Source organism: Rhinichthys klamathensis, unplaced genomic scaffold (assembly GCF_029890125.1).
Source record: "Rhinichthys klamathensis goyatoka isolate OS25496 unplaced genomic scaffold, OSU_Roscu_1.1 h1tg000734l_1, whole genome shotgun sequence".
Classification (NCBI taxonomy): domain Eukaryota; kingdom Metazoa; phylum Chordata; class Actinopteri; order Cypriniformes; family Leuciscidae; genus Rhinichthys; species Rhinichthys klamathensis.
This window is the reverse complement of record NW_026607147.1, coordinates 50,419-70,871: the sequence shown is the minus strand read 5'-3', so window position 1 is coordinate 70,871 and position 20,453 is coordinate 50,419. Positions and strand designations below refer to the sequence as shown.

The 20,453-nt window shown below is 44.1% G+C and overlaps 1 protein-coding gene across 1 annotated transcript in view; it reads right to left on the bottom strand.

The window, feature by feature from the left end:
• The window catches only part of mgat4b (alpha-1,3-mannosyl-glycoprotein 4-beta-N-acetylglucosaminyltransferase B), a gene marked incomplete at its 5' end in the record, with an annotated part of 183,262 nt that overhangs the window by 113,551 nt on the left and 49,258 nt on the right, over positions 1–20,453 (bottom strand). Inside the window, 3 exon segments of the mRNA XM_056242630.1 lie at positions 8,582–8,775; positions 11,502–11,609; positions 12,995–13,125. Coding sequence (XP_056098605.1) covers positions 8,582–8,775; positions 11,502–11,609; positions 12,995–13,125 — 433 coding nt within the window.

Here is a 20,453-nt window from a genome sequence, read left to right as displayed (position 1 = left end):
ATCGCAGCGGCAACGAGCACTTTGATCACTTGATTTAAAAAACACATTTCAGCGCTAGATCTTCTCTTATTTAACAAACCAACAGAATGAATGCTCTGCTGGTTAACAGGAGATGTTTTTTTTATATGTATTGGAACATTCGTGCCGCGAGATGTTTTACAGGGGGTGGTAAAAAAAAATTATGCACCGAAATCAGGCACCGAAATTTTCGTTCTTATTCGGTCTTGTTACTACCGTTTACGTCAGTTCCGGAGCCAGTTCCCTATTGGAACCCAACCCTAATCATGATGTGCGTCAAGTAATAACAGAGGCACATCACTTTGAGGGTGGAGGAAAACAGTCTACTCCAACCCATCTTGCAGGAAAGAGAGCAAAGAAATGACCGAGAAGTGCTCGCCGAAGTGATGGTAACTACCACATATTCCTGCGATAGCCACCTGAACCTCCGCGTCCAGTTAGGACCGGCCTGAAATCTCTCCAGGGGTTGAACGCGGGTGCCATCATGCCCCGTCCCAAGACCTGTTCCACTCCTGACTTTAGCACAGTAGGTGCAAGCAACATGGGCGCACAAGACAGGAGCACTGCTTAACTCTGCTCAACACTTGAGTGTGATAATTCACTGAGCTTCAGGAGCATTTCTGCTCAACACGTGAGTGCGAAGAAAATCACTGAACTTCAGGAGCATTTCTGCTCAACACGTGAGTGCGAAGAAAATCACTGAACTTCAGGAGCATTTCTGCTCAACACATGAGTGCGACGAAAATCACTGAACTTGAGCCTGCGCACAGTGATAATGAACCGCATAGCCGCTTTCTTAGAAGGCTCACTGGGGAAATATGTCTTCATATAGAGGAAGCCAAGCGGCTGCGTCTGCCATATGCCCCAGGATCCTCTGAAAGTTCTTTCAGTGGGACCCTTTCTCACTTCTAAATAGCACCAGCCAACACACTCTCCTTTTGAAGAGACGTGTTGGACGGAGTCCTTCTCCAAACTGAAAAAGAGATACTCAGCCCGTGGGCGAGATTGCTCTCACCCAGTTAACCTGAGGACCCAACAGGCTATGGAGGACTCGAAGGGTAGGACTTTGTACTGATACTTCGAACCCTCGCACGCAAGACACAGGATGGCCCGTGGTGCGGAAGGTAGAGATCTGAAGTACAAGCTCAGGTCAGATGCTGCAGACCAACTTGGGCTAAGATGGTCACGACCCACCACATACTGGGTACAATAAAGGACGAGTTTAAACAACTGGCCTTCATATCGGCTGGAGGGAACGGCTATATCAAGTCCTTCACCAGTAGGACATAGATAAGCACGCACAAGACAGGAACACTGCTCAACACTGGGTGTGATGAATATCACTGAATTTTCAGGAGCACGTCTGCTCAACACGTAGTGTGATGATTATCACTGACTTGATTGGAGCCGAGCAATAGCCGAGTCTGATGGTCACAGACTGGTCCGAACTGGTCGGAAGCTCTTTCTGCTTCTACAACCAGACCAGGCCCAGAAAACCACAGATGTACCCAAGGTGGGGCAGCAAAGTGGAGAACAATGGTGTTAGTGTGCAGTGCAACACTTACCTGTCTCCACTGGCGGCAGGGGATGCGTGAGAAGGCGGATGACCGGGTCCTCGGACCGCACCAAGCTGCCTGCTGGCGACCAAGAGGGGGCTGAGGGGTGTAAGGCTTTTACACAGGGTCACACACCGCCAGACTGGCCCTCTTGGGGACCCAGGAATAGAGAAGTTTGCTCCTTTTATGAAAATGTGGGTACCGCTGACCCCTGCTTTTACGGGACCCAGCGGCAGAACAGACACACACATAATTAAAAAACTCCAACCGGCTGGAGGGAGTGGATCGGTGGCCACTCCAAGAGCAACTTCTCCATCCCTGGGGGGCCCGTCCAGGTTCAACGTTTACGTTTACGCCTTGGACTGTTGGGTGCAGCTCTCCACCACGTCACCGAACAACCCAACCTGGGAAATTGGGGAGTCCAGGAACCGAACCTTGTCCGCATCCACCATCTCAACCAGGCTGAGCCAATGGTGGCGCTCCTGGACCACTAAAGTGGACATCGCTAGACTGTAGCAGTGCGGAGCTCACTCATGAGCGCACGGTCTAGACCATACCTGTCAACACTCCCGTTTTTCCCGGGTTTCTCCCGTTTTTTAGCCCTATCTCCCGGACCCATCCCGGTTTGTTATTTCTCCCGGGAAACTCCCGTAATTTGCATGGCCCAAACTCCTTTATGAATAATCGGACCAATATGTTTGTCTAATGTTGACCAGTTGCCAGATCTTGTATTAAATGCATTATATTCACACAATTAGGGGTGTAACGGTACATGTATTCGTATTGAACCGTTTCGGTACGAGGCTTCCGGTTCGGTACGCATACAAACCGAACGATTCCTTGGACCATTTTTCCTGCAGACAAAATCCGCGCTGGCGCAACGGCGCGACCACCACAACGTTGCGCAACATCAAATGGCAAACGTAACGAAAGCGGAACGAAATTGCGCTACTCATTATATTGTGCTTCACGGACCGTTTATCAGTTCGGACCAGCAACATCTGTGCAGCGCGAGCCGATCTCGATCAAGCGACACTGTTACAACACAGCGCTAAGAGATCCAGTGAAGAAAACATTTGAATTCGCCACTGAAGTAATAACATCGCTGCGAGATCTAGTGAGAAGAAGCATTCAAATTTCTCCATTATTAACAGTAGATCTCTATCAGATCAAACAGCGCTGACGTGGAAACCATGAGAATATTGTGCCGTGAATGAACTAGTTATAGACTTTAGTCAACAGATCAGCAGCATTCACCATGGATTTAATATAGTAAGTTAACACTAACTGTAACCATGGAAGTTTGGCTGGAATAGTGAAATGCTTTCAAGTCCTTCACATCTTTTCCCAGCACTTCAAAACTCAAATATTATCTAAATATTATATATATAAATATAGGCCTATATTTAAATGTTATTTTTAATGTGATGACCAAAACATTATTTGTTCATCCTTCAAAGATTACCCCCATTTATAAACCTGAATGAACCAAGATGTAGGAAAACTTATTTAAAAATATTTTTTCTTCTAATAAATAGGAAATTTCTCTGGCATTTCTTTCTTTTTGCTGTATCGAAAATGTACTGAACCGTTACACCCCTACACACAATCCACACATCATATACAATTTCAACCCATTTGTCATCTCAACCTGGCAACCTATAACCCAGTTGCGCAGTCGCAACCCCAGCACAAATCTCCCGGATTTTGAAAACCAAATGTTGACAGCTATGGTCTAGACTACCCTCGTGCATGTCCATGAGTGTTTTGGCCTGAGAGACCTGCAACAACGCCATGGTATGCAAAGAGGAGGCGGCTTGCCCGCAGGCCTTGTAAGCTCTGACTGCCAAACCTGAAGCGAGCTTACAGGCCTGCGAGGGGAGACAAGGATCCCCAGATGCAGCAGCCGCCGGGCACAGGTGCACCTCATAACCCTTCACCGGTCCTCCCTCAAGGGTAGCGAGGGGGAAAAGCTATTCAGGCAGTTTCTGGCAGAGAAAGGTGCCGTCCACAACCTGGTAAGCTCTCCATGCACATTTCGAAAAAGAAAGGCACTGGGGCGGCGAGCTGAGAACCAGCGCGGCCCGCCCCGAGATACCAATCCTCCAACCGAGACTGAACGGGACACGGTTTCTAAGGTTCCACTCGAGCCCGGCAGCCTCTGCGGCCCGTTTCATACCTGACATTTCTTGAATTGGCTCGGGCAATATTACACTCCCAGAGGAAGATAACACAGCCGAGTCGTCATCTCCAGAGGCCAGCTCACCCTCCGATGCTGCTATCGACATCCATCCTCTATCATTATCCTCTGGGGGAACCCCAATTGAAACGGCTGATCGGTCCATTACAGACGGACCAGCACGTTCAACAGGAATTCCATCGGCTGCAGTGTGATGGAGGAGTGAGGAGCCCACAGGGAATGGTTACCGGGCGAGACATCCATCACTATCCTCCAATCACCCATCCCACACGGCACCCAGGGGTGGGGCATGGTAATGGGGACTCGCGCTTCGCCGACGAAGGCGAGTCTCGATCTCAACACCACGACAGTCATATTCCCGCAATGGGAACATGAACCGTCCACAAAAGCTGCTTCAGCCTGCTGTAGGGTTGTAACGGTATGAGATTTTCACGGTATGATAATCGTCTCAGAAAATATCACGGTTTCACGGTATACGATATTAAAGTAAACTATCATTATTATTATAATCATCATCAGCTACACTACATATACACACATAATAAACTAACAACATGGATTTAAATAGGAAATTTAAATAAGTTGGATGGGGCAAACTAATTCAAAATTTTAAAATACTGAAACATGTCTAATAAATTGTATTAAAAAAACATTTTTAATTTATTAATTATTATTTAAGAACAATAGAGTCTTTATGAAATGTATATTTATTTCCTCAGAAATTCTGGGTTGTCTGATATAACTTAACTGGTCTGGATTCTGTGATTGAATACAAAATGTATTTTTGAAAATGCAATCAGATAAAATGTAACAACTTTTGTTTGTCTACACAAGAGAGGTTTACTATATTAAAACATGGACAAAAAAACTATACACAATAGTAATATATTTTAGTCATTATTTCTTCAGGCTAAACCAAACTTTTTTTACAGGTTGTACTGAACACCTATGAGAATTGTTAAAAACAATTATAAAATGCTCATTAAGTGTTCTCTGTCTGGATATGTTCATGTGTTCACGTCTTCACATAGTGGGTGAGACAGCAGATGCTTTAAAAACCATGAGCATCATGCGTACTTGAGTGTGTACTAGATCTGGTAGACGAAACAGCGCTGCTCATTCATACAGAGACACGCTGAATATAGAATTAAGGGGGTCGCACACCAGCCTTTTTGCGCTGTATATTCACAGACACGCACATCGCGATTTGATTTACTGCACAGCTATTTTTGATTTATTCATCCATCTAGTATCTATCAAATCGCACATTTTACGTGGCATCTGTATTGTAACGCAAAAAGACTGGTGTGCGTCTTTTTGACAGACCGGGATTCCCTCAGCATGACAGAAATAATATGGCCTTAAGTTATACAAGTTATGAATTACCTTTATCTTCACAGAGGGATGGTGTTCCCGAATATGGGAGAACATGTTCGACGTGTTTCCTCCTTTTGCAGCCACTCTTCGTCCACATATCTTGCAAACTGGATATCTATCTTCAAGGACAACACCACGATCGTTTTTCGGATATCCAAAATATTCCCATACTGCAGATTTTATTTTATTTTCGGCGGGAGATAGAGATTCAGACATTTTCAGCGCTGTACAGGTAGGCCTATGGTTGGAGTCTAAGCAGTCAAGCTGAAAGAAGTTGCATGCGGCAGTGCAGGTTTAATTTTTTTTTTTACCGCGGATAAGCAAATGTGCACGATATGATAATCGTACATGTCAATATCGCAATAAACCGCCATACCGGTATACCGTTACAACCCTAGCCTGCTGTAAGCCCAAACACGTGATGCAACAATTGTGACCGTCAGAGAGGAAAAGGGAACGACCGCATCCAGAAACGCACAGGTGGAATCTTGAAAAAGACGCAAACGCACCCGTGTTGCTCTTTCAGGAAATAGGAGAACACAGGGGAATGACCGTGGCAACACTGAACAGGGAACTGAAACAGTGAAGCACTCACTTTTCCGCCCTCTAACCAGCCGTCAACACACACAAACCTTTAGAAGTTTGTTGCTGTTAAAACAGCAGTTGAGAGCTCAAAGCTCGTGATCACCGCTGCACTCACGCTGTAGAAACCGCCAGCACTGGGAGAGTCTTCCAGAAGAACACGACACACACTCGCTCGTTGTAAACAACAGCACTCTTCAGAGACATCAAACGATCGGCTCCAAAGCGAAAGGCAACTAGTGCGTGCATCTACTTCTGTATTTATACCCGCGCCGCGGGGGCGGAGTGTGTGATGTCGTCACGCACGCCAATTCCATTGGCTCGTTCAATAGACCAATTTTCAGTTGGTAAACATGGTGACGTTTTTATGTGGGCGGAGCTTAAGTGGTGGCAGAACGATCCCTCTGGCCGCTTCACTGACGTAAAGTCTGCAAGTTTTGTTAGCTTGTTTTTAACAATGACTGGAGAAAATCCGATTTTATCTTAATGTGCAAGGTCACTCACTGTCCAGGACCACGATTGTTATTTGCAAAAGTTAATTTTAATCGGACGGAACCAGATTGGCCGACCCGTACACTCATTGAGGATCTGACAGGATTAACGTTAACGTTACCTCCGGTTGAGTGAACTGACTTCTACACCAACCTGATAGAGAAACGGAGGGCATGTAAATCTTTAGATGCCTATAACTATGTGCTGAATGGTGATGTGCAAGACGTGTGTGTACGATCTGCAGTTCTGCCGAGCCAGCGCCGAGAAGACGACAATGTAAAGAGTGACATTACGGTGCAATTTTAATGAGGTGAATATTTCTAGAAATAAAAAATTGCAGATAAAGCATATTAATTTTCCATTGATTCTTGCACCCAACAACACAACAAGATGACATTTAATAATAAGAAGAAGAATTTAAGATCCTTATTTTGTAGCCGAATCTGTGCTGGTTTGTATTCACCGCCTCCAGTTTTCCCTTTGTTCTGCCACCAGCTAGCGCCGTGACGTAACTGTGACGTCGGCTGAAAATTGGTCTATTGTACTCGAAGACGATTGGCTCCCTAGCGTGATCCCCATTCAGTCGACGTCGACTACGTCTGACGTTCTCGACTGAAAGGGAATATTTCTGATTATTATTAATGTTTTTTTTAAAAAGAGTCAGGATTCTTTGAAGAATAGACATTTCAAAGGAGATTTATCTGAAATATCAAGCTTTTGTAACATTAAAAATGTCTTTTGATTAATTTAATGCATATTTGCTGAATAAATGTAGGCTATTACTTTCTTTAATTTCTTTGAGTTCTTACTGACCCCAAACTTTTGAACTGTAGTGTATAATGTTACAAAAGCTTTATATTTCAGATAAATGCTGTTATTTTGAACGATGGTTTGAGTGTAATGTGACTTTTTTTGTAAGACCTTAAAATTCGTTTTAGAATTCAATTGTACAAATACTTTAAGCAAAACAATGTGTTTATGTCTGAGAACCTTTAAAACACATACTTAACAACAGACACTGAAATGACAAACACTGTGCGATACAGTACAAATATTTTGAGTGTCCCTTATTTTCTTGTAAAGAACCAGGATTGTCCCGTATATCCCTCCGCTGGTCTGACTCACTGACATCAGCGCTGGACTGACCGTCCTTCAGCGAGCCGCTAGCGCTAGCGTTAGCCAGAGTCGTGCTGGAGAAGAGGAGTTGTAGATTCACAAACGTTCGTGTCAGCCGAACCCCTTGGCCGTAAAATATTTACTTGAAGTCTCCTTTGAGATTTCAAGTTAATATTTCAAAAATTTAACACCACTTTTGGATGTTTATGATCTTCTGATGTTGGTTAATGCTCACACGACAGGCAAGTAAATAAATAAAGCTTTTCAGTGTTCCTTAGTACGCGTTTATGTTGACTCTGTAGCTGGACTTTAAAATGGACTGTTTTTAGTTGTGATTGTGTCTCAGTCCACATTACAGTCACACTGGTGTTTTAGCAACCCTATTAAACTGAATCATAATAATAATAATTATTATTATTATTATTATAACTGTTGTAAATTAACAATAGTACTGTCAAAAATAATATTTACATTAATAATAATAGTTCTACACTGCAAGTTACAATACTAAATTCTTCACTTTTTGCATTTCAAATCCTCTTTTTTGCTTTTATTAAGGAGTAATATTGGAGACATGCTGTAAACTTCTGTCCAGAAAATGTTGTAAATGATGTGAATAAAGAAGTGCTGTGCAACGATTGATCCAAAATAAAAGTTTGTGTTGACATAATATGTGTGTGTATTATTTTGTATATATAAATACACACACATGCATGTATATATTTAAGAAATATTTGCATGTATATACTGTAAATATATTTATATATAATTTATATTATATATAAATATTTCATGTATAAAACGTTTTTTTTAAAATATATATATACATGCATATGTGTGTATTTATATATACAAAATAATTATACGCAGTACACACACATATATTACGTAAACACAAACTTTAATTTGGATGCGATTAGTCGTGATTAATTGATTATTAGCTTTTCATCAGCTCCACAAACGCCCTGCCGTTCCCCGAGGACCCCCGCGCTTCCCCAGAGCATGATGTGTAGACCAGCTGGAAACCACACACACACACACACACACACACAACAAAGAAATGCTCTACATGTCCAGCCTGACACAGATCTTCCAATAGGGAGACACCAATATTGGGTACGATTTTTCTAATTAAATTGCACAATTGTTGATGCTTTTTGATAAGAGTGTCTGTCAGATTATGTTGGCGTTGATGTGTGTGTGTGTGTGTGTGTGTGTGCGTGTGTGTGTGTGTACTCACCTCTCTACACGCACGGGTGTGAAGAAGCGGATGCGTATGAAGTCTCCGGCCACCGGTGTGAAGGCCCAGAAGAAGTCCTCCCCCAGATAGGCCTTCTCCAGAGTGAAGTGCTGGTACGTCTTCAGGCTGGTGGTGACCTCGGCGAGCGGGTTAGCGTGACCCTTATGAAGCGTCTGCTTCCCGAAGTCCTTATCCTGAACACAACACACACAACGGCCTCATAAAGAGTGCGCGGTGTTCCTTCAATAACTGCAACTTTATCTCCAAATAAAAGATTTCAACTTTTTTTATTGTTGTAACATTAAAGTTACATTTAAATGCCTTTTTTATGGCATCTCACTCCCTTTCAAGTGTCTTTTATGGTTATATTTTATTGTTTCATCCTTGACCCAGACTTTCAAAGGACAACATTAAACATGATATAACCTTAATGCGCATGCATGAAATATAATCTCTTAAAGTCCCAGTGGTGAAAATCCAGTTTTTAATGTTGTTTATATGTGGTGTTTTTAATAGAGGTCGACGATAGTGGATTTGACCGATACCGATGACTAGGTTTGACTGTACTTGCTGATAACAGAATCATCAACCATTTTAAATGTATACTAGATAAAAAACAAACATGACACTCAAATTAAAACAGTGCTGAACTTAAATGTGCTAAATGAAATATATATATTAAAATGAGAAGTTCTACAGAACGAATTCTCCAGAAAATAATGTAAACATTAAAATATTACAGGTCAAATGTGTGTTTCTTTAGCTATTACGTTGAAACATACATAAATTTCATAGGTAAAACTTTGCAAGTATGATAACAATGATGTATTAGCTAGCTTTCATGAACTATATGTATTATGCAATATGCATTTTTACAGAATGTATTCATATTTGAGCAATACAATTGTACCTTGATCATTCATGTTAGTTCATAGAACATTAACTAAGGTTAACAGATCAAATAAAAATTCAAACTAAATTTTTAAGGGATAAAATGATTATTTACAATTGTTACAGGGGGACTTTAATATAATATAACAGTACGGCTGAGCTTTGCTATGGATGATGTCACTTTTTATGGTTGACAGAGAAGCGTAGCAGGCAGACGGGAAGATATCAATAGTTAACTATATGAAATACAAACTCTTATATACATCTGTATGCATGCATGTGTGTGTGTGTGTGTGTGTAAAAGCTGAACAGAAGATAGTCAAGTATAGGTCAGACTGTGGCTAATTCTGTTCAGTTGAAACAGTAATATCCCAGTATATTTACTGGGTTGGGATGTGGGTAGACGACAGCTGGAATGCTTTGGATCGTTTCTGAGTGTTTATGAAATCAAACCTCAAACACACGTGGGTTTACCCCAAAAACTGTAGAGTGAAACATGTCAACAGTTGATATGAAACGCATAAATAAAAGAAGTTGTCTAGTAAATGAATGACTAGCGACTCGGAATAACGGCAGTGATTGAGGCAGGTATTATGATAAACGGAGCGTCACACACATTCGGCTCGACAGCCGAGGAGAGAAATCAACACGACAGGGAACAGGTGTGTCACACGAACACTCGTCGCCATGGCGATCCATAGTGTTCTTCATTCAGAGGGAATAAACATGATGAAAATATAAGCATTATTAAAGCTGCAGTCCGTAGCTTTTCCTCTTTGTCGCCATCTCTGTTTGAAGCAATTGCATTCATTCGCGGAATTATTAATTTTACGTGAGTTGTACATCGGCATGAAACAGCGCGGATGAACACAATGTTGTGAGGAGAGTGCGCGGTCACAGCGCCGGTGTGGATACTGGCATTCAGAATCACACATTCTACTTTTTGGAAGTACAGGATGACCAACATAAGAATTTTCACCGGAAAATGTCCTCTGAACAAGTAAGTAACATTCACTTTTGTTCAGATCAACTACGGGGAAAATGCATAGATTGCACTGCAGTAAATCGCGCTGATTAAATCTAACGATCGCTTATCATGTCGAACCGTGCAAATTATACTTTGTTCTCAAATTGTTAATGTTAACAACATCAGCTTTGCGTGACGACATTTAATGTGATTTATGGTTACCTGTAGTTCAGAAGCTAAACGAGAAAGGCACAACAAAGGAAACTCCATAACTGTGTGAATTAAGCAAACGGACTGTTACACGATTGAACTATTGAAATGTCTTACTTGTCCAGCAGAAAAAAGCGTCTCTTCTTCCATTTTGAACCCCTTCAAAACACGGAGTTCACGCACCAAACGCCCTGCCTATGTTCCTTGTGTTCGCATGAGACGGTTTCTTTCTCTTTCTCTAGCCACTTTAAATCCGAAGTACGAAGTCTTTTGAGTTTTATAACTGCTGAATCTCCAGTTGACACTGATGATTGTTGTTTGGATCTTTCTGGATCCGCCATAAGTTCAATTATGTAAAGTGCTGCGAGAAAAGGCATCTCTACTCTCACCAACGTCAACATCCTCACGCGCAGTATAGCTAGCCGAAACTCCTTCTTTATGTGTACGGATGTGACGTAATGACGCAAAAACATGCTCGAATTTCCCGCGGAAACCCACCAGTACCACTGGAAATAAAATCATTATTACAAGCTAACCGTTTTGAATCGAGCTACGGCAAGCAGATAGTTTTGAACACTGGCTGAATATGTTTTTTTTTAAAATAATTATTTTGGAATATTTTTAACTTGAAAAAAGTTACGGACTGCAGCTTTAATTATTATAATCAGTGCCTTCTGGCTCTCTGGCTTGTAATTCGGACAATCTCTGAGGAGAAACGAACATAGACCTGAGGCAGAACGCTGTCTGGAGGATTACAAATGAGGAAAATTATTATACTTACCCACACACTCACACACACACACATATAAATAAATGAATTTAGTAAAAACATAACTGAATAAGACAGATCACCTTGAGTTTCTGGATCTTGCCAGCGAGTGAAGAGTGTGTCCCGACGTGCTGGAAGAGGGACGGCTTAAAGCGGATGCGCAGGTTTGCTTTCTGACGGTCACAATGTTTCTGCGGGACAGACGACATCATTTATGTCCTATCACGACTACACACACTTTCAACAAAGAAACGGAGCTCGTTTCGTCACTCGCGTTTGTGTGTGTGTGGAAACACCCGAGGCGCTCGCACAGAAAGCTGCGTCTCAGACCGCTCACGAACACTAAACTGAGCTCGTTCACGTCTTCTTGTGCTCCAGCGACAAATTCACAATCATGTCTAAAGATAGCGAGCACATAGTAAACATAGTCGGTTATGTGTTAAGGGAACATAAACAGGTGAGGAAGTAAACGCGTGTATCAGTGTATTAGATCAGTGCATTCACTCTTAAAGTGACAGTAGTCTAATATTCCTGATGAGGTCTGTGTTTATAATGTTAATCACACGACAAAGACAAAGAGACAATCACTCACTGCTCTCGACTGAATAACTTTAATAAGGATTAATTAATAATGATGTTTAATTTATACAGTGAAGCCTGAGTAGTGTTATTTTACATTTGCTTATTTTATTACATTTCTGCACCTGAAAAATACTATCAGACCTACGTGAAACACACTGTTTATTTAATCTGTATCTTTGTTATATTGTATTTATTTGTGCTTTTGCTTGTAATTTCATTGTTTAGTTATCTTTAATAATGTTTAAAATGTATATTAGTTAGGCTAGTAGGTTTAGCTGTGGCGTTGAAATTGGAATAGATATTTGTGAATTTTGGTGTCATTATCGCCTGTGTTTGCAAACACAGTTTCATGGCCGGTAAAGAATATTAATGGCCGGTTCATTTTCGTGAGTCACTGGGCATTGGCATGTGTGGCAGAAAGTTAGTTTTAGGCCCGGTTTATATGTGAATTAAAGCCTAAATGAAATCTGTTCATCATATAAAGTGATTGTGTCTCTTCAGAAGACTGATTAAGCCGCTCGATTCACAGGGACTGCTGTTCTGCTGTGTTCATGAGGCTTTTGAAGCTTCAAGGTTTTGGTTTCCTGGACGTTCAGCGGAAGGACAGAAGCAGCTTTCATTATAAATATCTTCATTTGTGTTTCAAAGATGATTCAAAGTCTTATGGGTTTGGAACGACACGAGGGAGAGTAAAAGACAGAAGTAAAATGTTTAGGTGAACTGCGACTTTAACAGCTAGTTGTTCCATTTCTTAATGTGACTTTGGTTGTCACTGCCAGATTTGTATTAGGTTTTAGTCTGAAAAGAGACTAACATGGCCTCTATCAATCAGGTGTAATATCAAAATGCAGAGTCCGTTTCTGAAAGATTTTACGCATTCTATTATTATTAAAATCAATCTTTACACATGTTAAAGAGAGACACAATAATGATACTGAATCAACAAATAATATTAAGAGTGATTGTAATAAGGAAACAGATGTATAATTCTTACCGCGTCTTTTTCTGGGTTGCACACCTTCACCCACATGATGTGGTCCAACAGCCAATCAATGGGCTTGTCTTTGTAGAACATTAGCATAAACTCCACGATCAGCGGCAAGTCTAATGACTTGAACATCTTCCCTGAAATAAGCAGAACAGACTCATGAGCATCCACTGATAACTCCAGCACACACACATTCAGCACACACACATTCAGCACACACACATTCAGCACACACACATTCAGCACACACACATTCAGCACACACACATTCAGCCCTGAGGAAGCTTTCATGGGCAAACCGGACTGCAGTCAGGAGACAAATCAAAACTCACGGATTTACACTTTCAACACGGATTTAAACAAGGAACTCAAGGGAGGAAAGACGAAGGAAAAGAAAACACTAATGCAATCATAGGAAAGGCGCTCTGAGAGTAATTACATCTTCATATTAACGACTCAAGGCTCTTCTTCTAAAGTGGTGCAGCAAATAACTTTACATGTTCTACATAAATGATAACACTTTTCTTAAAATATGAGATTAATTCAATTCATCAAATGAAATGGGATCAGATTCAGCAGGAAGGATGTTCTTCATAACGACCTTTTTATTGGCCTCTAATTAAGTTCTTCCAAACTGTGTGGGTCACAGAGGATCTGATTGGCTGTTGAACTGTCTGGGTCGCAGAGGATCTGATTGGCTGTTGAACTGTCTGGGTCGCAGAGGATCTGATTGGCTGCTGAACTGTCTGGGTCACAGAGGATCTGATTGGCTGTTGAACTGTCTGGGTCGCAGAGGATCTGATTGGCTGTTGAACTGTCTGGGTCACAGAGGATCTGATTGGCTGTTGAACTGTCTGGGTCGCAGAGGATCTGATTGGCTGCTGAACTGTCTGGGTCGCAGAGGATCTGATTGGCTGCTGAACTGTCTGGGTCGCAGAGGATCTGATTGGCTACTGAACTGTCTGGGTCGCAGAGGATCTGATTGGCTGCTGAACTGTCTGGGTCACAGAGGATCTGATTGGCTGCTGAACTGTCTGGGTCACAGAGGATCTGATTGGCTGCTGAACTGTCTGGGTCACAGAGGATCTGATTGGCTGCTGAACTGTCTGGGTCGCAGAGGATCTGATTGGCTGCTGAACTGTCTGGGTCACAGAGGATCTGATTGGCTGCTGAACTGTCTGGGTCACAGAGGATCTGATTGGCTGCTGAACTGTCTGGGTCACAGAGGATCTGATTGGCTGCTGAACTGTCTGGGTGGCAGAGGATCTGATTGGCTGCTGAACTGTCTGGGTCACAGAGGATCTGATTGGCTGCTGAACTGTCTGGGAGGGCAGAGGATCTGATTGGCTGCTGAACTGTCTGGGTCGCAGAGGATCTGATTGGCTACTGAACTGTCTAGGAGGGCAGAGGATCTGATTGGCTGCTGAACTGTCTGGGTCACAGAGGATCTGATTGGCTGCTGAACTGTCTGGGAGGGCAGAGGATCTGATTGGCTGCTGAACTGTCTGGGAGGGCAGAGGATCTGATTGGCTGCTGAACTGTCTGGGTCGCAGAGGATCTGATTGGCTACTGAACTGTCTGGGAGGGCAGAGGATCTGATTGGCTGTTGAACTGTCTGGGTCACAGAGGATCTGATTGGCTGCTTAACTGTCTGGGTCACAGAGGATCTGATTGGCTGCTGAACTGTCTGGGTCACAGAGGATCTGATTGGCTACTGAACTGTCTGGGAGGGCAGAGGATCTGATTGGCTGCTGAACTGTCTGGGTCACAGAGGATCTGATTGGCTACTGAACTGTCTGGGTCACAGAGGATCTGATTGGCTGCTGAACTGTCTGGGTCGCAGAGGATCTGATTGGCTGCTGAACTGTCTGGGTCGCAGAGGATCTGATTGGCTGCTGAACTGTCTGGGAGGGCAGAGGATCTGATTGGCTGCTGAACTGTCTGGGTCGCAGAGGATCTGATTGGCTACTGAACTGTCTGGGTCGCAGAGGATCTGATTGGCTGTTGAACTGTCTGGGTCGCAGAGGATCTGATTGGCTGTTGAACTGTCTGGGTCGCAGAGGATCTGATTGGCTGCTGAACTGTCTGGGTCGCAGAGGATCTGATTGGCTGTTGAACTGTCTGGGTCACAGAGGATCTGATTGGCTGTTGAACTGTCTGGGTCGCAGAGGATCTGATTGGCTGTTGAACTGTCTGGGTCACAGAGGATCTGATTGGCTGTTGAACTGTCTGGGTCGCAGAGGATCTGATTGGCTGCTGAACTGTCTGGGTCGCAGAGGATCTGATTGGCTGCTGAACTGTCTGGGTCGCAGAGGATCTGATTGGCTACTGAACTGTCTGGGTCGCAGAGGATCTGATTGGCTGCTGAACTGTCTGGGTCACAGAGGATCTGATTGGCTGCTGAACTGTCTGGGTCACAGAGGATCTGATTGGCTGCTGAACTGTCTGGGTCACAGAGGATCTGATTGGCTGCTGAACTGTCTGGGTCGCAGAGGATCTGATTGGCTGCTGAACTGTCTGGGTCACAGAGGATCTGATTGGCTGCTGAACTGTCTGGGTCACAGAGGATCTGATTGGCTGCTGAACTGTCTGGGTCACAGAGGATCTGATTGGCTGCTGAACTGTCTGGGTGGCAGAGGATCTGATTGGCTGCTGAACTGTCTGGGTCACAGAGGATCTGATTGGCTGCTGAACTGTCTGGGAGGGCAGAGGATCTGATTGGCTGCTGAACTGTCTGGGTCGCAGAGGATCTGATTGGCTACTGAACTGTCTAGGAGGGCAGAGGATCTGATTGGCTGCTGAACTGTCTGGGTCACAGAGGATCTGATTGGCTGCTGAACTGTCTGGGAGGGCAGAGGATCTGATTGGCTGCTGAACTGTCTGGGAGGGCAGAGGATCTGATTGGCTGCTGAACTGTCTGGGTCGCAGAGGATCTGATTGGCTACTGAACTGTCTGGGAGGGCAGAGGATCTGATTGGCTGTTGAACTGTCTGGGTCACAGAGGATCTGATTGGCTGCTTAACTGTCTGGGTCACAGAGGATCTGATTGGCTGCTGAACTGTCTGGGTCACAGAGGATCTGATTGGCTACTGAACTGTCTGGGAGGGCAGAGGATCTGATTGGCTGCTGAACTGTCTGGGTCACAGAGGATCTGATTGGCTACTGAACTGTCTGGGTCACAGAGGATCTGATTGGCTGCTGAACTGTCTGGGTCGCAGAGGATCTGATTGGCTGCTGAACTGTCTGGGTCGCAGAGGATCTGATTGGCTGCTGAACTGTCTGGGAGGGCAGAGGATCTGATTGGCTGCTGAACTGTCTGGGTCGCAGAGGATCTGATTGGCTACTGAACTGTCTGGGTCGCAGAGGATCTGATTGGCTGCTGAACTGTCTGGGTCGCAGAGGATCTGATTGGCTACTGAACTGTCTGGGTCACAGAGGATCTGATTGGCTGCTGAACTGTCTGGGTCGCAGAGGATCTTATTGGCTGCTGAACTGTCTGGGAGGGCAGAGGATCTGATTGGCTGCTGAACTGTCTGGGAGGGCAGAGGATCTGATTGGCTACTGAACTGTCTGGGAGGGCAGAGGATCTGATTGGCTGTTGAACTGTCTGGGTCACAGAGGATCTGATTGGCTGCTTAACTGTCTGGGTCACAGAGGATCTGATTGGCTGCTGAACTGTCTGGGTCACAGAGGATCTGATTGGCTACTGAACTGTCTGGGAGGGCAGAGGATCTGATTGGCTGCTGAACTGTCTGGGTCACAGAGGATCTGATTGGCTACTGAACTGTCTGGGTCACAGAGGATCTGATTGGCTGCTGAACTGTCTGGGTCGCAGAGGATCTGATTGGCTGCTGAACTGTCTGGGTCGCAGAGGATCTGATTGGCTGCTGAACTGTCTGGGAGGGCAGAGGATCTGATTGGCTGCTGAACTGTCTGGGTCGCAGAGGATCTGATTGGCTACTGAACTGTCTGGGTCGCAGAGGATCTGATTGGCTGCTGAACTGTCTGGGTCGCAGAGGATCTGATTGGCTACTGAACTGTCTGGGTCACAGAGGATCTGATTGGCTGCTGAACTGTCTGGGTCGCAGAGGATCTTATTGGCTGCTGAACTGTCTGGGAGGGCAGAGGATCTGATTGGCTGCTGAACTGTCTGGGAGGGCAGAGGATCTGATTGGCTGCTGAACTGTCTGGGTCGCAGAGGATCTGATTGGCTACTGAACTGTCTGGGAGGGCAGAGGATCTGATTGGCTGCTGAACTGTCTGGGTCGCAGAGGATCTGATTGGCTACTGAACTGTCTGGGTCGCAGAGGATCTGATTGGCTGCTGAACTGTCTGGGTGGCAGAGGATCTGATTGGCTGCTGAACTGTCTGGGTCGCAGAGGATCTGATTGGCTGCTGAACTGTCTGGGAGGGCAGAGGATCTGATTGGCTGCTGAACTGTCTGGGAGGGCAGAGGATCTGATTGGCTGCTGAACTGTCTGGGTCACAGAGGATCTGATTGGCTACTGAACTGTCTGGGAGGGCAGAGGATCTGATTGGCTACTGAACTGTCTGGGTCGCAGAGGATCTGATTGGCTGCTGAACTGTCTGGGTCGCAGAGGATCTGATTGGCTGCTGAACTGTCTGGGTCGCAGAGGATCTGATTGGCTACTGAACTGTCTGGGTCGCAGAGGATCTGATTGGCTGCTGAACTGTCTGGGAGGGCAGAGGATCTGATTGGCTGCTGAACTGTCTGGGAGGGCAGAGGATCTGATTGGCTGCTGAACTGTCTGGGAGGGCAGAGGATCTGATTGGCTGCTGAACTGTCTGGGTCACAGAGGATCTGATTGGCTACTGAACTGTCTGGGAGGGCAGAGGATCTGATTGGCTGCTGAACTGTCTGGGAGGGCAGAGGATCTGATTGGCTGCTGAACTGTTTGGGTGGCAGAGGATCTGATTGGCTGCTGAACTGTCTGGGTCGCAGAGGATCTGATTGGCTGCTGAACTGTCTGGGTCGCAGAGGATCTGATTGGCTGTTGAACTGTCTGGGTCGCAGAGGATCTGATTGGCTGCTGAACTGTCTGGGTCGCAGAGGATCTGATTGGCTGCTGAACTGTCTGGGTCGCAGAGGATCTGATTGGCTACTGAACTGTCTGGGAGGGCAGAGGATCTGATTGGCTGCTGAACTGTCTGGGTCACAGTCAGAGGATCTGATTGGCTGTTGGCTTAGGGAACATTCAGACAGTCTATCAGCTGGTTTTTGGTCATCTATAATAGAAGAGACATCCGTTTTATGCATTATGAATTACAGTCCGACATCAACCACAGAAACATCCTGCGTCTCCAGATCAAAACACATCAGCTCTGATCTGACATCCGCTCACACACTCCCACAGATCAGGTTTCATGGGCATGACGCCTATAAAATCATATTACAATACGAGTCTGAGTCTAGTAGGAGAGAGCGGGTCTAATATATAATGCTTTTAGACTTTCTCAGTTTGTGTAACCCTCCTTAAGGTTCAGAGTTTTTATTTTACCCCACATTCATTTCACATGTCTAGTACAATTATGTGGTTTTGTTTCATTAATACAGTGTATACTTTTTTCTTGATTTACCCTGAAAGAATGGAAGTGTGACAACATGCCCCATAGGTGAAGTTCAATATAACATGACCATATGACAGATTAAAATATTATATCTCATCTAATCAAAAAATATACAAGAAAAGGTATGGACCTTCGATATTTAAAAGATCTGTCTATTTAAAACTGTAATACACAGCTGTTTCATAATTAATAAGCACATGTGTGTGTGGGGTGACAGGGGAGGTAGAGAGGTTTGGCTTAGTGAGTAGTTTGATGTTGTAAAGACTAGTTTAGTATCATCAGTGTATGACCCGCCCACAGGCTAACATTGACCATGAAGTATTGACACTCACTCACTCATTCACACACACACACACACACACTAAACGAACACTATACAGACAAAGTAAAAAAGAATGCTATCCAGACACAATTATTTAAGATCAATAATTAATTAGAATAAATATTTCAACATGAATAAAAGTATAAAACAAAGAGCAATAAACTCCTCATAGATCTTTCAGGGCACAGAGAGATTAATCAGCACTACGAGTGCTTTTGCTTTTAGATGTTATAATATCTTCAGCTCTCCATTTGTGAAAAACTTTGGCAGCAATTCAAGGCTGTGTGTGTGTAATAAATTATCTCTGAATCGAGAGCATGTGCTGCTTCACCTTCACATCGTCCCTCACACACACACACACACACACACACACACACACACACACACACACACACACACACACACACACACACACACACACACACACACACACACACACACACACACACACACACACACACACACCTGAAAAGGAAACAGCCTTATCTGAAATAGTCAAATCAGTATTCATCTCCACATTTAAAGCCCTCAGTTCATGTCTTTCTTTCTTCCTGAAATACAAGAGTACTTTATCACATGTGAGGAAGAGTTAACTATTACTCACTGACTTATTGAACAGTTTCTATTCTCTGATGTTACTGTAGTTCTGTCTATTCTTCTATGATCACTGTCATTCTTAGTTAAAGGTTCTCTAAGCGATGTCGGGTGACGTCACTTCTTGTTGATGTTTAAAGTATTGTCAAACAAAACGGAGGCTAGCTAGACCCTCCTCCTCCTCATCCGCGCACTAACCCCACCCCAAGTCCTTCTTGTCAGTCATTGGCTGGAACTGTTTGTCATGTTTCGGGGAGCGGGTTAGCCCAGTTTGTTTTTGTTGCTGTGTGTGGAGCCTGGGCTGTCTACAGAGATCGCGTTTCTTCACAGTGTGTTCAGGGGACAGGCAGCCAGCGGATAGTGAGGAGATGTTTGCTGTATGTGACAAAAAATGTTTTGGCCTAAAAAACGCGTGACATCGCTTAGAGCACCTTTAACATGAAAACAAAATTGACCTTATTTACTTTCATAAGTGGGTCATATTTTGTCTTTTCCCATCTTCATCTGTGTTTAGTGTGTGATGTTGCTGTGTGATCATGAGAAAGCTCCAGTTCTCCTCTATATCAGTGTCAGTGTTCCTGAACTCCTGAAACGCCTCCATTGTAGTCTTGAGTTTCTTCCGGGAACGAACACGTCACAATATTCCTCATTATAATAATTCATAAGCAGAATAAAAGGGGCGGGGCCTGGTTGAGTGAGTTAGTAGTGTGTTAAACTGGCGGTTATGGGAAGGGGCGGGACATTCCCAAACACACTCGAAGCACTCGACCTATCACAACACACTGCTCCAGCCGACCAATCAGAGTACAGTGTGCTTTCAGAAGGAGGGGCTTCATAGAGACAGGAAGTGAATAGAGCGTTACTGACAGACTGGGAAGAGAGGAGCCGCAACAATGGAGAATATGAGGAGAATAATCAACATTCAAGCAGGAAAACCTGTTCTAGTAGAGCCTGAAACTA